Genomic DNA, 23,900 nt, shown 5'->3' on the forward strand with positions numbered 1-23,900 from the left:
AAGGCCAGCAATATCTACTTCCTGCAAATAAACTTGTAGTGAAGACTGATGAGAAAATGAGTATGGAAAATGATCAGGCTTACCCAGAAATGCATTATATAAGGCATTGCCATACCCTGACACTGACTCCAAGTATTCAACACTGTTGCAGGTATCCGTTCAACAAAGAAGCAAACAAGAGAGGGATGGGCATAAACCCAAGGAAAACCCCAAGGACTGCGCGGAACTGGAGGAAACAGCTGGGGTGGGGGTAGGGGTGTTGGGTCAAGTGAGACGGCCCTGACGCGGAGAATGGAGGGCCCGCAGCGGGGTAGAAGAGGATGGAACCGAGAGGAAGAAATTGGGACACCAATGAGGGAGAGCAAGCAGAGAGGAATGGGGCTCCCTTGGGGCAGGACGGGGCCCGCGGCCGGGCAGGGGCTGAAGGCACCGGGCACGGGAGGAGGAAGCGGGCGGGCGCCGAGGCCGACTGCTTTGCCTGGGGACAGCTTGCACCCGCAGGGAGGCTCGGGCAGGCGCCCGGGTCCTCGGGCTGCAGCATCTCGCCCGCCGTGTCTCCCCGGAGCCGAACACCAGCAATTGCCCGAGCCCGCAGCGCGGACTCCCGGGGACGCCAACGACGCCGCCTCACCTCGGGTTGAAGTCCTGGAAGAGGCCCCTCAGGTTCATGGCGGAGAACTTCACCGCGGCGTCCTCCTCCTCCTCCCCCGCAGCCCGTGCTGCACAGCCTGCGCCTTACAGCGGGTTCATGGCGCCAGCTCCAGCCGCGTCCCCGCTGCTGCTCCCGCTACTGCTCCCGCCACCGCCACCGCCGCCGCCGCCGCCGCCACCGCCCAGAGAAACCTGAGCCACCGCCCCCTGCCCCTCCTTCCGGGCTTCCGTACGGCGGCCGCGCATGCGTCCGGAGCCCCGCCCAGAGCGCACAGCGCTGAGAGGCCCCCATGCCTGGGTCTGCACGCGACCCGCCTAGGAGACGAGATGGCAGGGGGATGGAGGCTGGGAGTGAGCAGGGCACCGAGGAAGGGGATACTGACGGGCTGAAGTCCTGCAGGGAGGGAGCGCGCCGCCGAGGAGTCTGGCGGACAGGTCTTGGCAGACACCTGTCACCTTGGCCCGCGCTACCTTCTGGAGATTTTCCCCAGTGACAGCTGAGCCCTGGGAGTAGTGACAACGAGTGAGACGTTGCGTTTTGGCGATGTCATCCCAGGTTTCACCTGTCACATCTGTCAACGACTCCAAAGTTTGGGTCCCAGCTTCCCTTCCAGTTCCCAAGGCAGCATGTCCAGGTATGCTGGCTATTCCCAACTCAAGCTACCTAGCCCCAAAGTCACTTCCCGTCACAACCGCCTCCCCCTCCTGGGTTCCCTTTTTCCCTTAGCAGCAGGCCTATTCGTAGGGGGATATTCAAGCAGGAGACGTGGAAATCATCCTCATTTTTCTAACCCAATTCAGAGCCTCCTTGGATCCTGTCTAAACTTTGTGGTCACTTCACACTGACGTCTGCCTCCACTCCAGGCTGCCCTACTTACAGGTACCAGGTTCATCTTCCTTGGGCAAGTCAACATCTTTGAGTCTCAGTTTTTCTCCTCTGGAGAATGGAAAGATAAAATCCTCTTTTCTAAGCGTGTTAGGAAGATTCAGTGAGATCATGTGCATAACACACTGCCTGGTACACGCTAGGTGTTCAAAGAATGCTGTTGATATCTGGTACTCTTTCAGGTGTCGGCCCCTCGAGGATTTTGTTTGCTTTTGGAATCCAAGAGCAAGACAAGCTCATAGCAGGTGACCTAGTTTACCATCTTCACTTCGGGCAGATTTAAGTTTTCATGAGCACAGCAATGTCTTAAACATTAGTCTAGTATCATTATGGATAGTAGTCATCCTTTGTTGCAATAGCAGAGTTTCACAAATGACAATTTTATACTGTTTAGCCCCAAGGGCAGCTTGAGAGAATCACAATTGCTATAGTCATACTTGGCCTTGATGTATCACCTTTCTTCTGAGAACGTAAAAACATATCATAAGTGGTAATTAAGCTTCCCAACACCCACTGGGTAATGGATATTATTATATGAGCTGATTTTAAGGATGAGTAACCCAAATCAAGTTTTCATCTGCTGAAGCACCAGGACCCTGTCCCAGACTTTTTCACCCATCTTCCTTTCCCATCATCTGGGTAAAGTCCAATGTGTAGCCCAGAGGAGGTTCTCAATAAACACTCAAATACAGACGAGGAACTAAGGTACCGAGAAGCTTGTAAAACAGACCCTGAGCAAGCCAGCAAGTAAGGGTGGAGGAGCACAGATGCAACTCAGGGTCTAGCTGAACCTGAAGTCCACACCGTTAGAAAGAGATGCTTGCCAGTGGTCAGATCGGACAGCACCATCTTCATTACCAGTGACCTTGCCCCAAGCAGGCATGAGAAGATGGTCTGCCAGTTCAGACACTTGAATAACAGGCACCGTTGTCCTTTCAAGAGCTTCATAGATAGAGACCAGGCAGGCTTCTCAGAGTCCAGATCCTTGAGGGCAGATGCTATTTTAGTGAGATCTCAGGGAGTCCTGGAGCTGAACCACCGCTCTACAGGCCCACAAGTTCAGTTTTAGCAGTTCTTCCAGAGTTGACCAGGCCCTAGAAGCTATCTAGCAAAGGCAACAGGGCACTGATGCACAAATTACTTGTCAGTGTGTTCTTTAGCTCTGACAAGGTAAATTGCCAAGAGGAACATACGAACCTGTCTGTGAGGAAATACAGGAAGAACTGGACTTTCCCGAGGCCTTACATCCCCAGTCTTCAAGAGGTGAATTACCTGGACTGCTTCTAGAAGCCCAGCCCGGTACGCTACTGGGAAAAAAAAAAGCCAGAAACCAGATGTCCATCTGGTCCTCTCTCCAGCAAGTGCAAAAGACCCTACTGACAACCCGCTGCTCACTTCAGAGCCCTCACTCAGTGTCCCACCCTAGATGGAGGTCCAAAGCCTCAATGACCTGTGTAGACAGACCCACAAGTGATCCTGACATTAGAGAAAGATCCTGGGCCATATGCAGGCACCAGGATTGTTGGGAAGCTTAATTACCGAAATGTTTCTACGTTCTCAGAAGAAAGGTGACATATCAAGAGTAAGTATTACTAGTGGAGAAGATGACACCCACATCTTCTCCACTAGCAGAGTTTGACTTTATCTTTTTCTTGACTTGCCACAAAATTCCAGGGCTATCTTACTAGGGGCTCCCAGTGTTCTTCACTCAAAGGCAAGAAATGGCTCTGGATTGAAAAAGCATGACCCCCAAATAAGCCAGAAAGCATATTCTTGTGACTTTGGGGTGGGCTTAGGTTACAGTGTTCCAGAAGCATTAGTGTATATCTGACCATGGTTTTAAAGACTAACTTGGATTTGTACCACCCTTCTGATAAGTTGGTGGCTTGACCAATTCAATATTCACATTAGCTCCAATGTGGTGATATAGGATGGCTGTCCTCTGAAGAGCAAGGCCCTAGTGAAGAGAATCCTGGTGCATTTAGACACTTGGACTGGGGAGACCTGGCATAGGGGAAGAAAATGGCAGTGGAACAGCTCTCCACACCACCAAGGCTCCTTCCCTGGCTGCAGCAGTAGAATGGAGAGAGTGTGGAATTAGTAGATTCGAACTCAACACCAGCTTCACCCTTGCTCCAGTGGAGGGAGGGCCCGCTGGGATCCAGTCCCTGCAAGGTCTATGGGACTATAAAGAGCTTCTGGGAGGTCAGATTGACAAGTTCTTTAGCCAGGAAACATGGAGGTGCCAGTCTGCAAGGCTTTCTCAGTCTGGAATTCCCCACTCTAGGTTCCCTAAAGTCCACACTTTGAATGCCACCAGTTAGAGAATTGCTGAAGATGCTGGGAATTAATCCACCTGCAGAATGCAATCTCCCCCTTCCTGACAGAACCCGTTGTTTCAGACAACTTTAGCCTAACTTGGATGCACATTGAGATCTCCCTGGGAGGTGAGTAGGTCTGGAGTCTAGACAGGGATTTGGTTAAATACAGGGCTAGATTTAGGGGCTTGGAGAACTGGAGGAAGAGATTGCGGGGAGGCAACCGAAGGGACCACAGAGGTAGTAGCTATAGTTCTGCTTGTACTAGCAGCAACCCCCATGGCCTTCCAGAGCCCAGAAGGAGCCACCTCCTCAGGGAGTCTTCCCTCAGGTATCAAACTACAGTTACTGAGAGAGAAGAGGGAGGGAGGACAATCCCAAGGCCCCAGTGGACCTCCTGTCACCCAGGGTAGCCCTGGGAGTGGGTGGTTTATCATCCCTCATGGAGCAAGCTTTCTACTAAAGGAAGCAGGGGCCATTTCCTGTTGGAAGGCAGAATGGGGAGCATTTGCCTGGGCCTGCAAACCACCACGGTATCCCTTTGCTGCTTCTCTGGACCTCTCCTGATGCCAGGGTTTCCAGGAAGCCTTCCCAGCTGTGCCACATTCCTCCAGGGTGCGGTGTATGCAAAGCCCAGGTCAAGTGCACGTGGCCAAGCACATGGGGCAGACAAAAAGGCCCATGCTTGCCAAAGGTCACCAACCAGCTGCCCACATGATTCCTTTTTCTGCTTGTTCCCAACCTGCTCTCATTCTTGAATCTCCACTCACTGCTTGTCTTTCTCCCTTTGTGTTTCCACATTGGATTTCTGACACATTCCTCTGGGGCCCTCTGCCCTACTAATCAAATGCACTCTTCCTCATCTTGCCTTCCCCTAATGGATCCTTTCATCTTGGGTAGGCTGTAACCTTCACTCCTTTAGTCGCATTCATCTGACATATATCTTCCAGAGTGTCTGCTTTGTGCCGGGCGCTGTGGAAGGCACTGGGAACACACAGATATGAATAATGAAAACACAGCATTGTGCACGATAAGCATTGGGGATGTGGGAACCGCCGAGCTGAATCTGAAAGAAAAAATAACATTGCAGGGTAGGAAGAGAGGAAATGAGGTTCCAGGCAGAGTAAACAACAGTTGTAAAAGCACAGAAGTCAATGAGTGGAGGCAGGTGCACCATTTTGGAGAACAGTGTTGTCTGCAACCATCCTCCCTTCCCTTCCCACCACCCCACTCTGCCTACAGGCAGCTGTGCGTGTGCTCTCTCAGCTCTCTGCACTTGGAGGACTCAGTTCTAGAGTCCCATGATGCTTCCCCACTATGACCCTGCATCCTTGGATCCCGGTATGCAGTAGGTGCTCAGGCAATGGTTATGAAATGAATGCTGATGTTGGACAGTCACAGGGCACAGACAAAAAAGCAGTTCTTCCTCATCCCTTGCCTCAAACCAGGCAACTTGTGTCTGCAGAAACAATGGCCATTTCTTTCCAAGTTTCTAATATCTGCAGACATTATCTGTGGATACCCACATTCCCATTTTCCTACCAATCATTGACATGTTGAGGTTTTTTGTGTCTTCTTATAAAACAACTTATACTGTGCTTGTACAGTTCTAAGATGTGAGATGAACCATCTATTTAATAACAGATATTCAGGGGAAAAACCCTGCATGAATCAATGTACTTATGCATCTTATGATCTATACTCTTTCAGAAATATTACCATGTACAGGAGAAGGTGCACCTTAGATGTTCAGCATTAATTGCTCCTTCTTATTGATCATGAGAAGGCCTACTCTGGGCCATCTAATTGTTGTTATGAGTTGAATTGTACCCTCCAAAATATACCCTTCAATATGCTGAAGTCCTAATCCCCAATACCTGTGAAGGTGACCTCACTGGTAATAGGGACTTTGCAGCTGTAATAAAGTTAAAATGAGGTCATTGGAGTGGGCCCTTAATCCAGTATGACTAATGTCCTTGTAAGAAAAGGGAAAATGAAACACAGACCCAGAGAGAAAACAGCCATGTGAAACTGAAGCCAGAGACTGGAGTGATGCTGCCACAAGCCAAGGAATACCTGGGGCTACCAGAAGCTGGAATAGGCAAGGAAAGATCTTCGCCTAGAGCCTTCAGAGGGAGCACAACCCTGCCAACACCTTGATATTGGGCACTGAACCTCCAGAACTGAGAGAGAATTAATTGGTGTTGTTTTATACCACACACTTTGTGGTACGATACTTTGGTATGGCAGTCCCAGGGAACTAGTGCAATCTTAACCAGTGCTCTGAAGTTGTGCTATGATTTGGTTTGGCTGTGTCCCCACCCAAATCTCATCTTGAATTGTAGTTCCCCGTATCCCCACGTGTCATGGGAGGGATCTACTGAGAGTTAATTGAATCATGGGGGCAGTTACCCTCATGCTGTTCTTGTGATATGGAGTGAGTTCTCACAAGATCCGATGGTTTTGTAAGAGGCCTTTTCCCTTTTTGCTCAGCTTTTCTTCTTGCTGCTGCCATGTGAAGAAGGACGTGTTTGCTTCCCCTTCTGCCATGATTATAAGTTTCCTGAGGCCTCCCCAGCCCTGCAGAACTGTGAGTCAATTAAACCTCTTTTCTTTATAAATTACCCAGTCTCTGGTATTTCTTCATATCAGCATGAGAATGGACTAATACACCCCATTTTTCAGATGAGGAAGCTGGCAGATCACTAGGGGTCAGGCATAGAAAAGGTGCAGCCGGAACAACTAATATTTTATAGCCTGTATGAGTCGGGGTTCTCTAGGGGGACAGAACTAGTAGGATATATATGTGTATATATATTTAAAGGTGAGTTTATTAGGTATTAACTCACACAATCACAGGATCCCACAATAGGCTGTCTGCAAGCTGAGGAGCAAGGAGACCCAGTCCAAGCCCCAAAACTGAAGCCCTTGGAGACCAATGTTCAAGGGCAGGAAGCATCCAGCATGGGAGAAAGATACAGGCTGGGAGGCTAGGCCAGTCTAGTCTTTTCACGTTTTTCTGCCTGGTTTATATTCTAGCCATGCTGGTAGCTGATTAGATGGTTCCCACCCCGATTAAGGGTGGGTCTGCCTTTCTCAGCCCACTGACTCAAATGTTAATCTCCTTTGGCAACACCCTTACAGACACACACCCAGGATCAATACTTTGTATCCTCCAATTCAATCAAGTTGACACTCAGTATTAACCATCACAGAGTCTTACCCAAACCACTCGGAGGTGGCTTCCAGTTCATTATGCGGGCATAATTATGTCCTCAGAGACATAATTCCTCTTCTGGCTGCTTTCTGGGAGGAAATGGAGAAAAGGAAATTGGAAATACTATTGGCTCAAGAGAGGTTTGCAGTTGACAAGTAGGTAACCCTAGGCTGATTCAAACCTTGAAAATGATTGTGTGAGCAACAATAGTTTTTTTTAAAAAAAATATCAATAGTTTTGGAGGTATAGTTGATTTTTGGTTACATGGATACATTCTTTAGAGGTGATTTCTGAGATTTTGGTGCACCCGTCCATCACCTGAGCAGGGTACACTGTGCCCAATATGTAGTCTTTCATCCCTCACCCCTGCCTATCCTTCCCCCTGAGTCCCCAAAGTCCATTATATCATTCTTACACCTTTGCATCCTCTTAGCTTAGATCTCACTTCTAAGTGAAAACATACAATGTTTGGTTTTCTGTTCCTATGTTACTTCATTTAGAATAACGGCCTCGAGGTCCATCCAAGTTGCTGCAAAGGCCATTATTTTGTTCTGCTTTATGGCTGAGTAGTATTTCATAGTGTCTATATACCACATTTTCTTTATTCACTTGTTGGTTGACGGACATTTAAGTTGGATCCATATTTTTGCAATTGTGTATTGTGCTGTTATAAACACACGTGTGCATGTGTCTTTTTCATATAGTGACTTCTTTTCCTCTGGGTAGATACCCAGTAGTAGGGTTGTTGGATCAAATGGTAGTTATACTTTTAGTTCTTTAAGGAATCTCCATACTGTTTTCTATAGTTGTACTAGTTTACATTCCCACCAGCAGTGTAAAAGTGTTCCCTTTTTACCACATTTATGCCAGCATCTTTTTTTAAAATTTTTAAATTATGACCATTCTTGCAGGAGTAAGGTGGTATCTCACTGTGGTTTTAATTTGCATTTCCCTGACAATTAGTAACAATGGTTTTTAAATAATCATGTGGAGGGCCAACCTGCAAGTACAAGCTGTGACAGAGATAATTTGGAATGTGGCTCCAGCATTCCTCAAAACTATGAACTTGGGAGGCCAGGAGAAGGCACAGTGTGGAACCTTTTCTTTGGCATTCAGGGTGTCCAGCCAGAGGACTGTCCCTCACAAAGCTTTGGGGTGTTGGGTTGAATGCAAGGAGGGTGGGCCTGGAAGATGTCTTAGAAGCCTCCCTCGTGGTCCACACCCACAGATCCATGTATTGATCCTGGCCCCAGTTCAGTGACTCTGACTTTTGCCCCAGCCGGGGCTAGAACAAGTTATATCTGCACAGTTCCGAGATGTGAGATGAACTACCCACGACAACAGATTTTCAGGAGAAGAAAGCTGTACCAGTCAATGCACATGTAGAATCTAAGACAAATATCGGTACAGAAACATTAAAAACAATAAATGGAGGCATTTAAAACAAATATACATGGATAGGAAGATTCAGTATTGTTAAGATGTCAGTTCTTCCTAACTTCATCTATATATTTAACAAAATCCCAATTAAAATCCAGCAATTTATTGTGTCGATGTCAACAAAGGCAAGGGCTGACAAGAGCCAGGCAGGAGATCAGCTCCTTGCCAAGGAGGCTGGAGTTCAGAGTAGGGTGTTAGCCATGGCTGGTGGAACAGGGAGGTTTCTGAGGGAAGCGAGACCTTGTCTGAGAGGCCTCCCACCAGCCCCTCAGTGCGCAGGCTCAGGGCATCTGGAAACCCTCAAGACCTATCCACGGATGGGCACAAGGAGACTCCCATCTGCTCTGCCCTGCCATGGTCAAGATTGGCTCTGTCCTGTGTGATGTGTGCCCACACTGGGGGCTGCTGTGGAGGATGCTGGACCCTGTAAATGCTTCCAGGGGAGGCTGTGGGGATGTGTGGAACATCCTAGCTGCTCCAGCCCCGCAGTCCTTAGGAAACATAGGGTGAGCACTCTCCACACACATTGGCTCTAAGAAGGGACATGCAGTGTCCCTGTTTCCAGCATTGTCCTTGCTTCCAACCTGGAGTGCCACATAGGCATCTGCCCCTGGCCATTCCCAGGAGCACCTGGCTCATAACATGGTCCAGCCTTGTTCTGCTCCCATGCCCCTCTTCCCACAGCCAGCCCAGGGCAGTACAGCTGGATTTGGCAGGTGCTCCTCCTCACGTATCTCCTGGGGTGGCTGTTCCTCAGCGTGGCCTAATCCCTCAGGACCCCAAAACCCTCTCACACCAAGCTCCTTTCTAAATCCTAATGTGGGTCTAGGAGTATTCTGGGGACCACGGAGTGTCCCGATGTTCACTGCCCCCACCATCCGCTATAGCCTTTAGTCTTCTTTAACTGCCTGTCTGGGGATACAGAGGCCCTAGCTGCCTCTCTGCTAGGACACCCCAGCCACACCTCTCTGGATCAACCTCAGAAAGCAAAACCTCATTGTCACCCATTTAAGGTAATCAGTTAATCAAAAGCCAGGCATTACATGGGGGATTATTTGAATAGTACCTCCTAATCATAGTGATTTGTCACTCATCACACTGCAATGATTATTATTTACCAACCACTAGGAGACTCGCCAAAAACTTCATCATCTCCTGCCAGTTCTACCACAATATCTTGGAAGGGGATTCCTTACTGGGGAATTTCAAATGATGATATTTGCGTGTTAACATAATCATCAGATCCTATCTTGGGCCCAGTGGTTGTTAGTAGAGATAAGAATGGTAAAGCTGTAAACAGGGCCAACTGAGGCCAGGTATTGGGGAGTATGGGCTAGTTTGGGCACAGCAACAGGAGAAGGAAACCCCTGGTCTCAACTGAGATTTTGGCTATTTTGGCCACTGCCTTCCACCCATACTGAGGAGGACAACACAACTTTCAGAAGCCTGAAGATTGCAGGTAACATGAAAAACTTCCTATAGTCAGCATCCTGTAGGGTGATTCCTACCCATGGCCTTAAATGCACAGAATCTGGTTTCTTACATCTAAGGGAGCAAATGTGTATGACAACTCCTAGGTGTAGAGTGATCTGTGTTCTGTGTTGTTATGGTTTGAGAATGCATTGCTTCTGCAGCACCTTCAATAGAAATGACTGTCACAAAATAATGTGTCTGCTCATATTTCAGTGGCAAAGAGTCATCGCATGACCCTTCCTAACTTCAAAAGGACTGTGATGTTCCCCTGTGTTCAGGAAGGAAAGGAGGATAAGACATAGATGAGCACTTGTGTTTTCTCCCATAAACTGTTTTGCAGATGTCCAACATAAAGCAACTACAATTAATCCTTGAACAATGTGGGAGTTAGGGGCACTGACCCTCCATGCAGTCAAAAATCCACCTATAGCTTTTGCCTTCCCCAAAACTTAACTAATAGGCTATTGTCGACTGGAAGCCTTATTGATGATGTAAACAGTTGATTAACAGGTATTTTTGTGTATTATGTGTATAATACACTGTATTCTAACAATAAACTATAAAAAAGAAAATGTTACTAAGAAAATCATAAGAAGGAGAAAATGTATTTACTATCATTAAGTGGAAGTAAATCATCACGAAGATATCATCTTCACATTGAGTAGGCTGAGGAAAAGGAAGAGGAGGGGTTAGTCTTGCTGTCTCAGGGCTGGCAGAGGAGGAAGAGGTATCAGGGGAAGCAGGAGAGGCAGGCACACTCAGTGTAATTGAGTGAAAATAAGTTGTAATTTTCTTTTTTTTTAATCTAAAAATGTTTCTATATGGTACCAGTCTTTCTTCCACTGTTTGTTTTCGTTTCACTGCCCACATCACAGAAGGGTCCATGTCATAAAAGGAGTCAAAAGCAGTCTTAAAAAATTGGAATCCTTCTGCCAGATTGTCTAGTGTTAATTTTTATTTCCTGGCGCTGTTTCTTATACATCTTTTTCCTCATGATCTGTCACTGGTTTGGAAACACTGATCTCCATCAAGTCACTTTCTGTTATTTCCTCTGGCATGGTGTCTATTAGCTCTTGAATTTTTTCAAGATTGGTATCTTGAAATCTTTTACACTCCATCTTTTGGACCATATCCACAACCTCTTTCATTATTTCCTTATTTGTCTCTGTCATAAATCCTGTGAAGTCATGCACAACATCTGGGCATAGTTTTCTCCAGCAGAAATTTATTGTTTAAAGTTTGATGGCTTTCACAGATTTTCTATAACAATAATGGCATCTTCAATGGTATAACCCTTCCAGACTTCCACATTTTTTCTCTATGGGAGTTCTCTTCCATAGCATTGACAGTCCTTTCCATAGAGTACCATGTGTAGTGAGCCTTAGAGGTCCTTATCACCCCCTGAGTTAGAGGCTGAATTAGAGACCTTGTGTTTGGGGATAACTTCGATCATTTCAGCACCTTCAGTGTTGAACTCATTGGGTTCTGGGTGGCCAGGGACATTGTCTAATATCAAAAGAACTTTAAAAGGCAGTCACTTACTGCCAAAGCACTTCCTGTCTCCAGGGACAAAGCATCGATAGAACCAATCCAGAAAAAGTGTTCTAATTGTCCAGGCTTTCTTGTTGTACAACCCAAAGACTAGAAGCTGGTGTTTTATCTTTCCATTTCAAGGTTTGAGGGTTAGCAACTTTATAGATAAGGACAGTCCTGATCACAAACTTGACTGTATTTGCATAAAACAATAGAGTTAGCCTATTGCTTTGTGCCTTAAATCCTGGTGCTCACTTCTCTTCCTCTTCCTCACTAATTAATGTCCTTTGTGGCATTTTTCCCCCCAGAGTAGGGTATTTTCATCTGCATTAAAAACCTGTACAGGCAGATATCTTTTCTCCTCAATGATTTTCTTTTTTTTTTTTTTTTTTTTTTGAGACGGAGTCTCGTGCTGTCACCCAGGCTGGAGTGCAGTGGCCGGATCTCAGCTCACTGCAAGCTCCGCCTCCCGGGTTCACGCCCTTCTCCTGCCTCCGCCTCCCGAGTAGCTGGGACTACAGGCGTCCGCCACCTCGGCCGGCTAGTTTTTTGTATTTTTTAGTAGAGACGGGGTTTCACCGTGTTAACCAGGATGGTCTCGATCTCCTGACCTCGTGATCCGCCCGTCTCGGCCTCCCAAAGTGCTGGGATTACAGGCTTGAGCCACTGCGCCCGGCCTCCTCAATGATTTTCTTAGTGACGTCTGGAAACTTGTCTGCTACCTCTTGGTTAGTAGAAGCTTCTTTTCCTGTTATCCTGACATTTTTCAAGCCAAACCTTTTTCTAAGATTATCAGACCATTGCCTCTAGCCCAGTTTAGTGCAATACTTGTTTAGTGCAATACTTTAAAACTTGAATAACACCATCGGATCTATACAATGTGCCACTAGTGATGCTAGAATTCCTGCCAATAAGCAGAGAAAAGAAATAACATTACAAGAAAAGTTGAATTGCTTAACATGTACAGTAGATTGGGTTTGCAGCTGTAGTTGCCCACTGCTTCCAGATTAATGAAATCAGCATAATAAGCATTGTAAAAACAAAAGAAAAAAGAAAAAGAAATTCATGAAGCTGTTTCTGCAACTACATCAGCAGGTGTCAAAACCTTGCACATTTTGTGAAACACCTTTTTATCTCATATGGAAAATGCAGCCTTTATGTGGTGCAGAATTGCCACAAGAAAGGCATACCTATAGATTCTAATATGAATCCAGAAAAAGCCGTCATATGATATATATAATATATATCATATATATCCTATATGAGATATCTATATGAGATATCATATATATCCTATATGAGATATCTATATGAGATATCATATATGTCCTATATGAGATATCATATATGAGATATCATATATGTCCTATATGATATCTCATATATGAGATATCATATATGTCCCATATATCTCATATATGAGATATATCATATATGTCCCATATGATATCTCATATATGAGATATATCATATATGTCCTATATGATATATCACATATGAGATATATCATATGATATATGAGATATATCATATGATATATGATATATATCATAAATGATATATATCATAAATATATGAGAGGATATGTAGGATGTATATCATACAGGACATATATGACATATATCATACAGGACATATATGACATATATCATATAGGACGTATATGACATATATCGTATAGGACGTATATGACATATATCATACAGGACATATATGACATATATCATATAGGACGTATATGACATATATCGTATAGGACGTATATGACATATATCATATAGGACGTATATGACACATATAGGACGTATATGACACATCATATAGGACGTATATGACACATCATATAGGACGTATATGACACATCATATAGGACGTATATGACACATCATATAGGACGTATATGACATATCATATAGGACGTATATGACATATCATATAGGACGTATATGATATATATACCTGTGCTTTGCCCAAGCGTGCCCATACTCCCCAATATCTGGCCTCAGTTGACCCAGTTTATATATGTGTGTATATATATACACACATATATATTTCATTTTATTATGTATATATTTAAATATATATATATTCACATAATAAAATTATCAAACCATCCTTTGCTGGCATTATATTCTCCAGCTTTATATTCTTCACATTTCTTTTGCTTTAAGTTATCATATAATGACTTGGCTTTTTCTGGATTCATATTAAAGTCTATAGGTGTACCTTTCTTGTGGCAATTCTGCACCACATAAAGGCTGCATTTTCCATATGAGATAAAAAGGTGTTTCACAAAATGTGCAAGGTTTTGACACCTGCTGATGTAGTTGCAGAAATAGCTTCATGAATTTCTTTTTCTTTTTCTTTTTTCTTTTGTTTTTACAATGCTTATTATGCTGATTTCATTAATCTGGAAGCAGTGGGCAACTACAGCTGCAAACCCAATCTACTGTACATGTTAAGCAATTCAACTTTTCTTGTAATGTTGTTTCTTTTCTCTGCTTATTGGCAGGAATTCTAGCATCACTAGTGGCACATTGTATAGATCCTATGGTGTTATTCAAGTTTTAAAGTATTGCACTAAACATGATGAAAAATGTGTGAGAACCATGAGAGATCACTTTTTACGGCTATAGGCAATTTACTGGAGAGACAAACTCCTCACATGGAGATAATTAGCATACCATGACTTTTCAAGCAGATACAAGAACACTTGAGCTCACTGCAATAGCAACAGGAGGTGGCTATGAAATTATTACAGTAGCACAGCTTATGCTATAGTTAATTCTATGTAGTTAAGATTTAATACTACATCTCAACATTTGTTTACATTTATCTTGACTGAATAATACCATGTATGGTCTATAACTTTTTGTGTGCATAAATTTTGATAAATTTTAACCTTTTACAATAGAGTTCATATATTTTATGGTACTAAATAACAAAATAGCCTAGTATCCACATATATTTTATTCATTCATGACATAACTCTTTTCTTTTTTGTATCTCTAGGCTATGCAGTTTGTGAGTTTTTTGAAATTGTTGCAAACTCCAAAAAAATTCCAATATATTTATTTTTAAAAGTCTGTGTATAAGTGAACCCACACAGTTCAAACCCATGTTGTTCAAAGGTCAACTGTATTATAATTTATTACTACAGCAATCCTCTTCATTTCTGGGAGGAATTTCTGAAAAGGCCAGATTTGCTTCAAAATTCCCCAGCTTTTTCAAGTACCTACTTATTATGTGACAGATGCTTCAAATACAGGATCACATCTAATTTTCAAATAATTCTAGAAATCTCATCAAGGGAAGGTTCACCTTCTTCACTCAGTGGCACATTTCCGCACTTCCCTTTGCAATAACCTCTAATCTTAGTAGGTTGAGATTTTTACCCTTTTTGATTCATGGTCAAAATTTTAACTTGTGAGTCTTTGTTACTGTCCACATAACTGAATTTACCTGAAGACTTGTGCAAGTGCCATTAGGCACATTGCAAGCAAGGATTTTCCTGTGGAGAGGTACAAAGACAAGAGATAGTAGAAATATAGTTATTTTTTTCTTTTTAAATCAGAGCTAGCATGTCCAAAAAGGAAGCATTTTTCACCTCCTTGGAGGGTTCCAGGGTTTTTAGAAATTCTACTTCAGTAGATTTTTTCTTCCTACAGTGGTTTACATTGTCTTTCTGCATCTACAAGCTTTGATGTTTGACCACCTAGGTAAGCTTATTAACCTGTGTGTATTCAGTGGAAAGTCTAATAAGACATTTTATTAAAATCCTACTGCAATATCTAGATGCTTTCAAAAACCTTTCTCTAACTTTACATTTCAGTAACAAGAAGGAATATGTTGTGTGCCAAATCAGACCCTACACCCATTTGAAAAAGTTTCAGAGTGTATTTTGACTCTCAGGCGTATAACCAGGCATCTGAACATCACTGTCCAAGTGAACTTTTATGTCAAAGAGGCTGTTGCCATTAGAAGAGTTCCAGGGTGAGCAATGTGACAGCAACAGGACGTTTGCAGGGAGCAGGCATGCTCTATGTCAGGGGGAAGGCAGGTGATTCTGGGCCATTCCACTGGGAGCAAGGCAGAGTTTTCAGACGATCATTTTCACATTCTTACTTTAGGTCAGCTTTTAGTGTCTTGACCTCAGTATTCTTCTTTTTGTCACCTTAGAGACACTCTGCAATGCTTACTACAAAAATGAATTACAAGTCAGAAGGCAGACCTCAAGCTGGGAAGAATGGGAATAGCATGGTCTCTAGATGAATCAGGCCAGGGATCAGCGTGATCTCTAGATGAATCAGGCCAGAGATCTGGTGCCAGTCTGTCACTCACTAGCTATGTGATCCTGGGAAATTACTAAGCCCAGTGAGCCTCAGCTTCTTTATCTATAACATGTGTTTGGTACTTCTTATAATAGACTATTAGAATATAAGAAATTTATTAAAACACTTGGCACAGTGCCTGACATACATTGCATCTTTAATAAGTATCATTTATTTCTAATATTATTTTGACCCCAGATTTTGGAAAATATTTTTGTTTTCCAGGACATCTCAGAGAATTTGCAGTTGAATGGCAAACAGAATTATCACTAAAAAATGCTGCTTAGTAAATGTCCCTTGAAGAGGATTCATTATTTAATTAGGTGTTAGGGAGTCTTCCATAGCTGAGTGCAACTCACTAACTTTAAGATCCTAGAATTTGGGTCACAAACTCCTTTCTTCCCTCCCAGCTTCTGTTTCATTCAAACCACTATTTTTCATTCACCTCATTCATATCATCCCCACCAAAAGTATAGCCATTTCAGTGGAGTCAGCTGTACACCAAACCAGGCAGAAGAGTACCTGGCCAGTGGCTTCTGGGTCTCCCTTCCTGGGAGATTCATGCTTATCTCTTAAGAAATTCTTGCAGATGGCAGATGTTGGGTATCAATCAGCTACCTCTTACACTGTGTTCAACCACACTGGGACAAAAGTGCAGGACACTTTCCATTCCTGCCCCTGATGGAGACTCCTCTCTGCTACATCCACCACCCAAAAGGAACTTCTCAGAGCAGTTTTTCATTCCAGGCTTTTCTCTCACCCTCTGAGACTCATGGTCTGAGATGCTGGCCCTTGTCAGCTTCATTATAATCAACTCTTCAAGAAGGAACTACAGTTTCCCAAAGATCAAAATGCCCCAGCTCAGGGCATTTAACTTCACCATTCTCACCCGGAGCCCCACACCCTCACCTCTCTCTTACTTTTCCTCTGCGTCTTAGAGGACATCTCACCACCATAATTACATGACTGCAGCTCCTAGACTCTACAACTCTAAGGGTAGGGGTTTCTCTGGCTTATTCTAGTAACTCCACTATAACCCAGAGCCTTCCAAAGAGGAGATGCTCATAAAAGTTGTGGAAAGAAAGAGTCAGTGAGCAGGTCTTTTAAGTTGTAATTTCTCCTACAACCTTGAAAAAGTGAAGCAAATCCAGGTATACGTATATGTTTCAATTTTATAGAACAACAAATGAAAATGAACAAAAAGGCTAGAATTAGCACACTTTTCCTTTTATTTCTCTATTTTATGGCCCCATCAATCTTACTGATAATTTCTTACATTTGCCAAGAAAATATCTATTCCAATGCCATGGTATATTGTTCTAAGTCACAAAGCAATATGGAAGGTTTCCCAGTATGTCTCACTGAAGGCAGCAGTGATCAGACTGGAGTGGATGCTACCATCACATGAGCTACAACAGGGAGGTGCAGCCAGGGCTGCACACTCCTTGGAACCAGCGTGAGGCAGGGACAAGTGGGAGCCCTGCTCCTTCTGAGTTGGTGGAGTGGGAGCTCCCTGGGTGCAGCCACAGCCACCCAAGTTGCAGCTTTGGATACAGACCTCCCGCTTCGTGGAGCAGACAGGAGCCTCACTCCCCTGGGTGCAGCTGCAGCCACCCGAACCATGGTTGCAGACCCAGACATCCTGCCCCATGGAGCAGGCAGGAGCCCCACCCCCCTCCCCTGGGCACAGCTGCAACTGCCCAAACCATGACTGCAGATTCTGGCATACCTGCACTCTTGGGGGCCCAGGAAGGCCCCCACTGCTCTGGCAGGGTCAGAAATGCCTGCTCCTACTCCTGGCTTCTCCCTGCTATCACTAACCACTCCAGACTCAGAGCAAAGTTGGGCCAAGCCCAGTTGCTGTCACAGCCTGGCTGGGTGTGCACACACTCGGGGCAGTGCTGACACATCAGCCCCCTGCTGGCTTGGACCCCTATGGAATTCGGCCACCAATGAGCATAATAGGGAAGCTGATGGGGTGGTGAGGGCAGCTCATAACTGGCCTGTGGGCATCCCTTGGCACCTATGGCCTGGGCTCTGTGAATGACAGCAGGAGGCAGACAGGTTCCTGGGCAGAAGGGAGTGAGCCCCTGGTGAGGCCCCACCTTCAGGCCAGGGAGGGCCTGAAGTCTGGCGACTGGGCTGCCTGTCCTGTGGACCAGAGTGGGAACTTGTGGTGCCTTTTCTGGGCCCACACATGGCCACCTATGTACCAATTGGCTTGCACTTCCTCCCTTCTGAGGCCCCAAAATCCCCAGGCTCAGCCAGAGGTGAGCAGATGTCAGGACAACCAGCTTCAGAGAGGAGCTATCCACTCTAGGGCCTCCTCTCTGCTGGAAGCGGCAGAGACGGGAGGACTTGCCTGCAGAGAGAAGCTTCCCACTCCAGGGTCTCCTCTCTGCTAGAAGCTGAACACTTGTTGGGACACCCTGCCTGCAGGAAGGAGCTGCTGCCTGCAGGAGACTAAGCTGTTCTGTTGCTCATTAAAGCTCCTCTTCATCTTGCTCACTCTCCATTTGTCTGTGTACCTCGTTCTTCCTGGTCATAAGACAAGAACTCGGGACCCATTGAATAGCTGAGCTAAAAGAGCTGTAACACAAACAGACTGAAACATGCCCCTTGCTCACCATGTTGCGAGCAAAGAGAAGGAGATAAGAGCTGTGGCTGGCCCATCAGGGACCCCAGACCTGGGAGCTCCCTGAGCCAGGGCTGTGACTCCCTCTTTGGGGCGATTCCTGGCATCTCCAAGCTTCCAGGTGCCACCATATTCTGCAGTGCCAGATGTGGAAGCTGCTTGTGGTGTGCCTGGCCCAGCTGCAGGTTTGTGGAGAGCCAATACCTGTGCCAGTGTCTAGAGCTGCCTGCCCCACTGCAGCAGCTGGCATGTCGGACTTTGTACCATGGCTGGACCCCACAGTCACTCACACAACCCTTGCCATTCCACACCTGACTCGCCCTTGGTGGGAATGGGATCCAGACTGGTAGTGTGAGCTGGGCACAGCATGCCGGGTTGAGTGACCCAAACAAGCCCAGCAGGTCCAAGCAAAATTCAGGCAAAGGTGCCACTGGCCACAGAGGTTTCTTGCCAGAAAAATGACACCCCAAAGGTCCCATAACATTACAAAATAACAAACTCTTATGCATGAAATGGATTAGTAAAAATACATGTGTGATTAATATCATCCATAAACTTAGATGCTGAAACTAATTAAATCTTCTGTTAAAAGGAACAAATTTGAAAATTACTAAAAGGAAACAAAGATAAATCTCCAATCACTCAATAGAACAGGAAACCAAAGATGGTATGCAATGTGTTTCCTTCCACCCACCATGACCTCCCTTACCAAGAACTCTGACTGCTCTCTTCAAATACAGAGTGAAGAAAGGGCCTGATTTCACATGGGGTAGGTTGTGCCCCTGGAACATGCACTGTCCCTGTCCCTAAACCTGCCACCTACTGGCCCTGGCTGCAACTTGTACTCATACTCCTTCTTCCCCCTCTCTCAAAGCCTCTTCATACAGAGATGGGTAGGAGGTGGGAAATGTCCTGTGGACCTTGGCCACATACTCCAGGACTTTCATCTTGTTGGTTTTAGTGTGGGCTCTTCGACTCCACAGTAACTCATAGTGTGCAGGATCACTGCTGGGCACCTGGTGATATTCCAGGTAGTTTTCCTGCACCCAGTCTGGGGTGAGCAGCTCCCTGGGCTTCCCATAGACACTGTGCTCCCTCCCAGCATACAGCCCCATCACACTCAGGGTTTCCCATATGACCTGTTCAGGGGTGCAGCTGCCCTCCATTATAATCGTGCATAGGACTATTATCTGGAGGCCTGCTTTGAGCTTGCTCTGATCATCACCCAGCAGGCCATCATAGGAGAGGCCCAGGGAGGTGACAAGGATGTAGGAGTGGCCAGTGGTATCCACTTCCTTCACGTCAACAAAAAAGACCAACCACATGCACTTCAAGATCACAGGAAAGTAATCCTTATAATTTTTGATGACACTCTCTAGCATTTCTGCCTTCGTGATTGTCTCCTTGACTCAATACTTATAGAGCAGGAAATGAACCAACTCAATCACCTTCCCATCAAATGCTTCTTGGAACAAGGTCTTCAGGTCTGCTGGGTCTGGTGAGGTGCCTGGAGCCTCCTCTTGGTTGCTGGAGCCCTCATTGGATTGGTTCCATAGAGTGTTGTTAATGGTAGTCAGGGAGGTGGAGGCTCCCTGAGGACTCTGGGGAGAACCAGGTGACCCAGCAGCAGGCAGCCCCTCCAGGGTGCCCACTGTCAGATGAGAGGAGAAGGAGGCAGCCTCCTGCTCTTCAGCCAAGGGAGCCTGCACACCCACCAGGCCCAAAGCCTCATCTCCTTTGGCCTCAAGGCCTTCCTCAGGCTTGCAGTGTGATTCCTCTGCTCAGGAGACATGATGACTCTGGTCAGAATGGCAGGTGGGAGTGTGGGCAGGAGCTGGGCAATGGGGACCCAAAGGCCTGAGGAGAGAGGGAGTCAATGAGGGACCTCAGCTGAGAGCCAAGCCTTGGATGCTCTAACAAAGGCTGACTTATGGATCTTTTCATTTGGTGCTCCTCTGGGGCCTCCTGGGGCACCTATCTTCCTAGCTGGCCTATTCACTGAGAACTTGGAGGAAGTGAGAGTGTTACAGTGGGTAGCTAGTCAGGTATGAGCAGGGAAGGAGAAGGCTCCCCCGGCCCTTCCACACATGAGCACGTGTGCACGCATGCGCGTACACACACACACACACAAACTAGGAATGTCGGGTGACCATCAGGCTATGGTCAAGTGGTTGTTAACTATTTCTGTAAAGTAATAATTGTTCACAGCCCTTGCCAGGGGAAGGCAGTCTCCTAATAGAAAACACTTGAATTGGATCAGCAGCTTCCCAATAAGATCTCAGGGCTGGGGACAAAGTATCACAAGATCTCTGAAGTAGGCTGATAAGGTTTGGCTGTGTCCCCACCCAAATCTCATCTTGAATTCCCATGCATTGTGGGAGGGACCCAGTGGGAGGTAACTGAATTATAGAGATAGGTCCTTCCCATGCTGTTCTCATGATAGTAAGTCTCACGAGATCTGATGGTTATTATAAAGGGGAGTTTTCCTGCAAACGCTTTGTTTTTTGCTTGCTGCCATCCATGTAAGACGTGACTTTCTCCTCCTTGCCTTCTGCCATGATTGTGAGGCTTCCCCAGCCACATGGAACTGTAAGTCCAATTAAACGTCTTTCTATTGTAAATTGCCCAGTCTTGGGTATGTCTTTATCAGCAATATGAAAACAGACTAATAGATATGCCAACATAAAACCCCAAGCCAAGAGGTCAAGCTGTGCCTTTGGTTTCTCAAGTTGCCCACTTGGCCCTCTTCCAGGTTATACTTCTCTTGTTTCCTTTTCTTCATTTCCTTACTGTTCTAAAGCTTTTTTTTTTTTTTTTTTGCCTCGTTCTCTCCTTCTGCCTTTTGCCCCTCAGTCGAATTCTTTCTTCTGAGGAGGCAAGAACTGAAGTTGCTGCAGACCTATAGTGATACACCACCAGTAACTCAGGGTAACTTGGGTACCTGCCACCGCTAACAAGAGGGCTCGTCAGGGTGCAGCTTGTCAGCAGAGGCTGAGGTTCCAGCACTAACAGTAGGGCAGGTGGGGTTGGCACTTTGAAGTCTCCTCTGTTCTGGGGCCAGTGGAACCCTTTGTATACATTCAAAGTAAACACCTCACCTTGCCTGCTGGCAATACCTGGGCCTCCTCTGCTCTATGACCTCAGGACACTGCCTCAGACCAAGGCCCAAACCTCTCTGAGACCTGGGAGAAAGAAGTGAGGGGGCACCACACGGAAAATTCTGCATGGGATTCCCAAGGCTGACAGAAGGAGCAGATTTCAGGGGTGCCTCCTCTGTCTAAGTGTCCTCCAGGTGTTCAGATTTATTCCTGGCAGGGCCCAGCCCTTTCCCTCCTGCTCAACTGTGGATGAGTTTTATATGCCAAGGCTACCATTTTCCTGGGAACCCCAAGGAGAAAGTGGGGGACAATGTCCCTTCTCCACAGGCCTGCCTGGGGCCTCCCAGGACTGATAGCAGAGGCAGATTTCCTAGGTCAGGGATAACAGGTCTTCTGAGTCCTCTCTTAGGGCTCTAGGTGACTTCTCTCTTTGTTGGCCTGAGGCTCTACTTCTCATATTACACCCCTCTCATCACTGGCACCCCAAAGACACAGCAAAGATGTGCCACACACAGCCAACACTCCCAGGACCTCCCAGGGTCGAAGTCCCCTGAGTCCTCCCTCTTCTTCCTCCTCTTGATCCTGTCAGGGCTGAGGCTCACCCCTTTGTGGACCTGAATCTATATCCCTCAAATTCCCAAGGAGGCGCCTCAGTCTCAGACAGAAGTGGAGTAGGCCCCCTGTTCTGGGTTGCTGGGTCCCCTCAGGCCTGCCTTGTCTCCCAGCAGGGCCTGGACCCCGAGGCCATGCTCATGATACCAAGCCCGTTCCCTCCATCAGCCCCCAATGTGAACATCAGGATCCACATGCCTGGCCACCATGCCTGGAACTTCCCAGGGCTGAGAGCAGAGATGGAGTCTCACTCTGTGGGATCTCAGCCCTCCCTCAGGGTCCAGACCTTGATGTCTGGCAGGCAGAGCATGGGTCCTGCCCTTTCCTAATCAGCTCTTCCCTGGTCACACCAAGCTCTGTCTCCAGAGTCCCCCTGTGACTTAAGTGGCAATGGAGACGGGAGTGGCCCAGGCTGAGAAGTCTGCCCCCAGGTGGTCCAGGGCTAGCAGCAGGGGTGGCACTGGGTTAATTGGGGTCCTTTATCTGGGGTGGGGGCATCCTCGGTCTTCCTCAGTGTCTCACCTTGCCTCCTCACAGAGCTGGGGACTGTTTCCCTCCACCAATCTCAAGCTGCCATTCAGAGTGAGGCTCTCGCTATCCTCTGGCCCTTGAAGCCAAGTCAGTGGCGTGATATCCAGCCCCCAAGCCTGGGACTTCCCTGGGTTGACAACAGTAGCGGAACTTCCAGGTGTGGGAGTAGGAATGGTTATAGGGGCCCTCAAGCTTCCCTTAGGGTCCTGACATTGATTCCTTGCAAAGCCTGGACCCCCGTCCTCTGCCAATTGGGTTTGCTCCCTTCACACCAAGTCTCTGACTTCCAGTCCCCTGAGGTGGCAGTGATGGGAGGTGTGTGGCTACCGCAACAACATTGCCAGGATCTTCCAGGACTGATAGAAGGGGCTGAGCTGGATTATCTGGCTCCTCTATGAGGGGAGGGTGGACCTTCAGTCCTCACTCAAGAGGATCCTCCTCTTGGCTCCTGGCTCTTTCGATGCAGTGATGGGTGCAGATACTCTGTTTCTGTCACCTCTGAGCCTTTGCCCAGCTGCACCCCTTGCAGAGAATGGCTGCGGGTCCCAGGCCAGGTGCTCCCTGCAGAGCGGCAGCTTCTGTGATTGTAGTGGCCTCTGGGAGAAGCCGTGCACCTTCCCAGGGCGGTTCTTCCCCAGCCAGAGGTCGAATTTGCAAACCTTTTACCCTACAATATTTATTTTTACATTGAATAGGCTGACCAGCAGCTAGAAATCTAAGGAGTTCTGCCATTGGAATTATCTAACATTTCATAGCTCAGTGCAGTGATTTTCATTTTTAAACTTTCATTCAGCATCAGAAATCATACTTAACCTCATTATGCCTGTTACATTCTAATGCTCAACACTCTATTTGTAACCCAATCTTTATGTTCAGTTAAGCCAGTCTTCACCTATTAATGTGGTTTTAGGTGGTTATTAGCACAGACTGGAGCTACTACTGTTTCAAACCAGACTACTGGCACCTGTGGTCTCAGGTGCCACCTGACATTTTCACAGTGGAATAGGGGCAAAAGTTTAAACATTTCCTGCTACACGTCCTGTCATCTTCCTTCTATGCCAGCTACGGACTCTCCCTAACTTCCCTGCCACTCCGGCCACTTCGATTAAAGGTACCAGTTAAACACAGGCTTCATTCTCCCCCAGGGTTTTGCTTTGTTGTTTAGATTTTGTTGT

General features: G+C 46.3%; 1 protein-coding gene and 1 long non-coding RNA gene across 5 annotated transcripts in view; one reads left to right on the forward strand and one right to left on the reverse strand.

Annotated features, from left to right (window-relative positions):
- TMEM185A (transmembrane protein 185A) overlaps positions 1-845 on the reverse strand; it is a 33,349-nt gene extending 32,504 nt beyond the window's left edge. For all 4 annotated transcript variants that reach the window (XM_045384479.3, XM_074028914.1, XM_005594783.5 and 1 more), the window contains exon 1: positions 632-845. In XM_045384479.3, coding sequence (XP_045240414.1) covers positions 632-669 — 38 coding nt within the window. In that variant the 5' untranslated portion in view covers positions 670-845. The remainder of the gene's footprint in view (positions 1-631) is intronic.
- Positions 846-920: 75 nt separating this feature from the next.
- The window catches only part of LOC135969228 (uncharacterized), a 34,865-nt gene continuing 11,885 nt past the window's right edge, over positions 921-23,900 (forward strand). The window contains exons 1-2 of the long non-coding RNA XR_010584372.2: positions 921-1,286; positions 6,349-6,445. This is a non-coding gene — a long non-coding RNA (uncharacterized lncRNA). The remainder of the gene's footprint in view (positions 1,287-6,348; positions 6,446-23,900) is intronic.

This window comes from Macaca fascicularis, chromosome X (genome assembly GCF_037993035.2).
Source record: "Macaca fascicularis isolate 582-1 chromosome X, T2T-MFA8v1.1".
In the NCBI taxonomy this organism is placed as follows: Eukaryota; Metazoa; Chordata; class Mammalia; order Primates; family Cercopithecidae; genus Macaca; species Macaca fascicularis.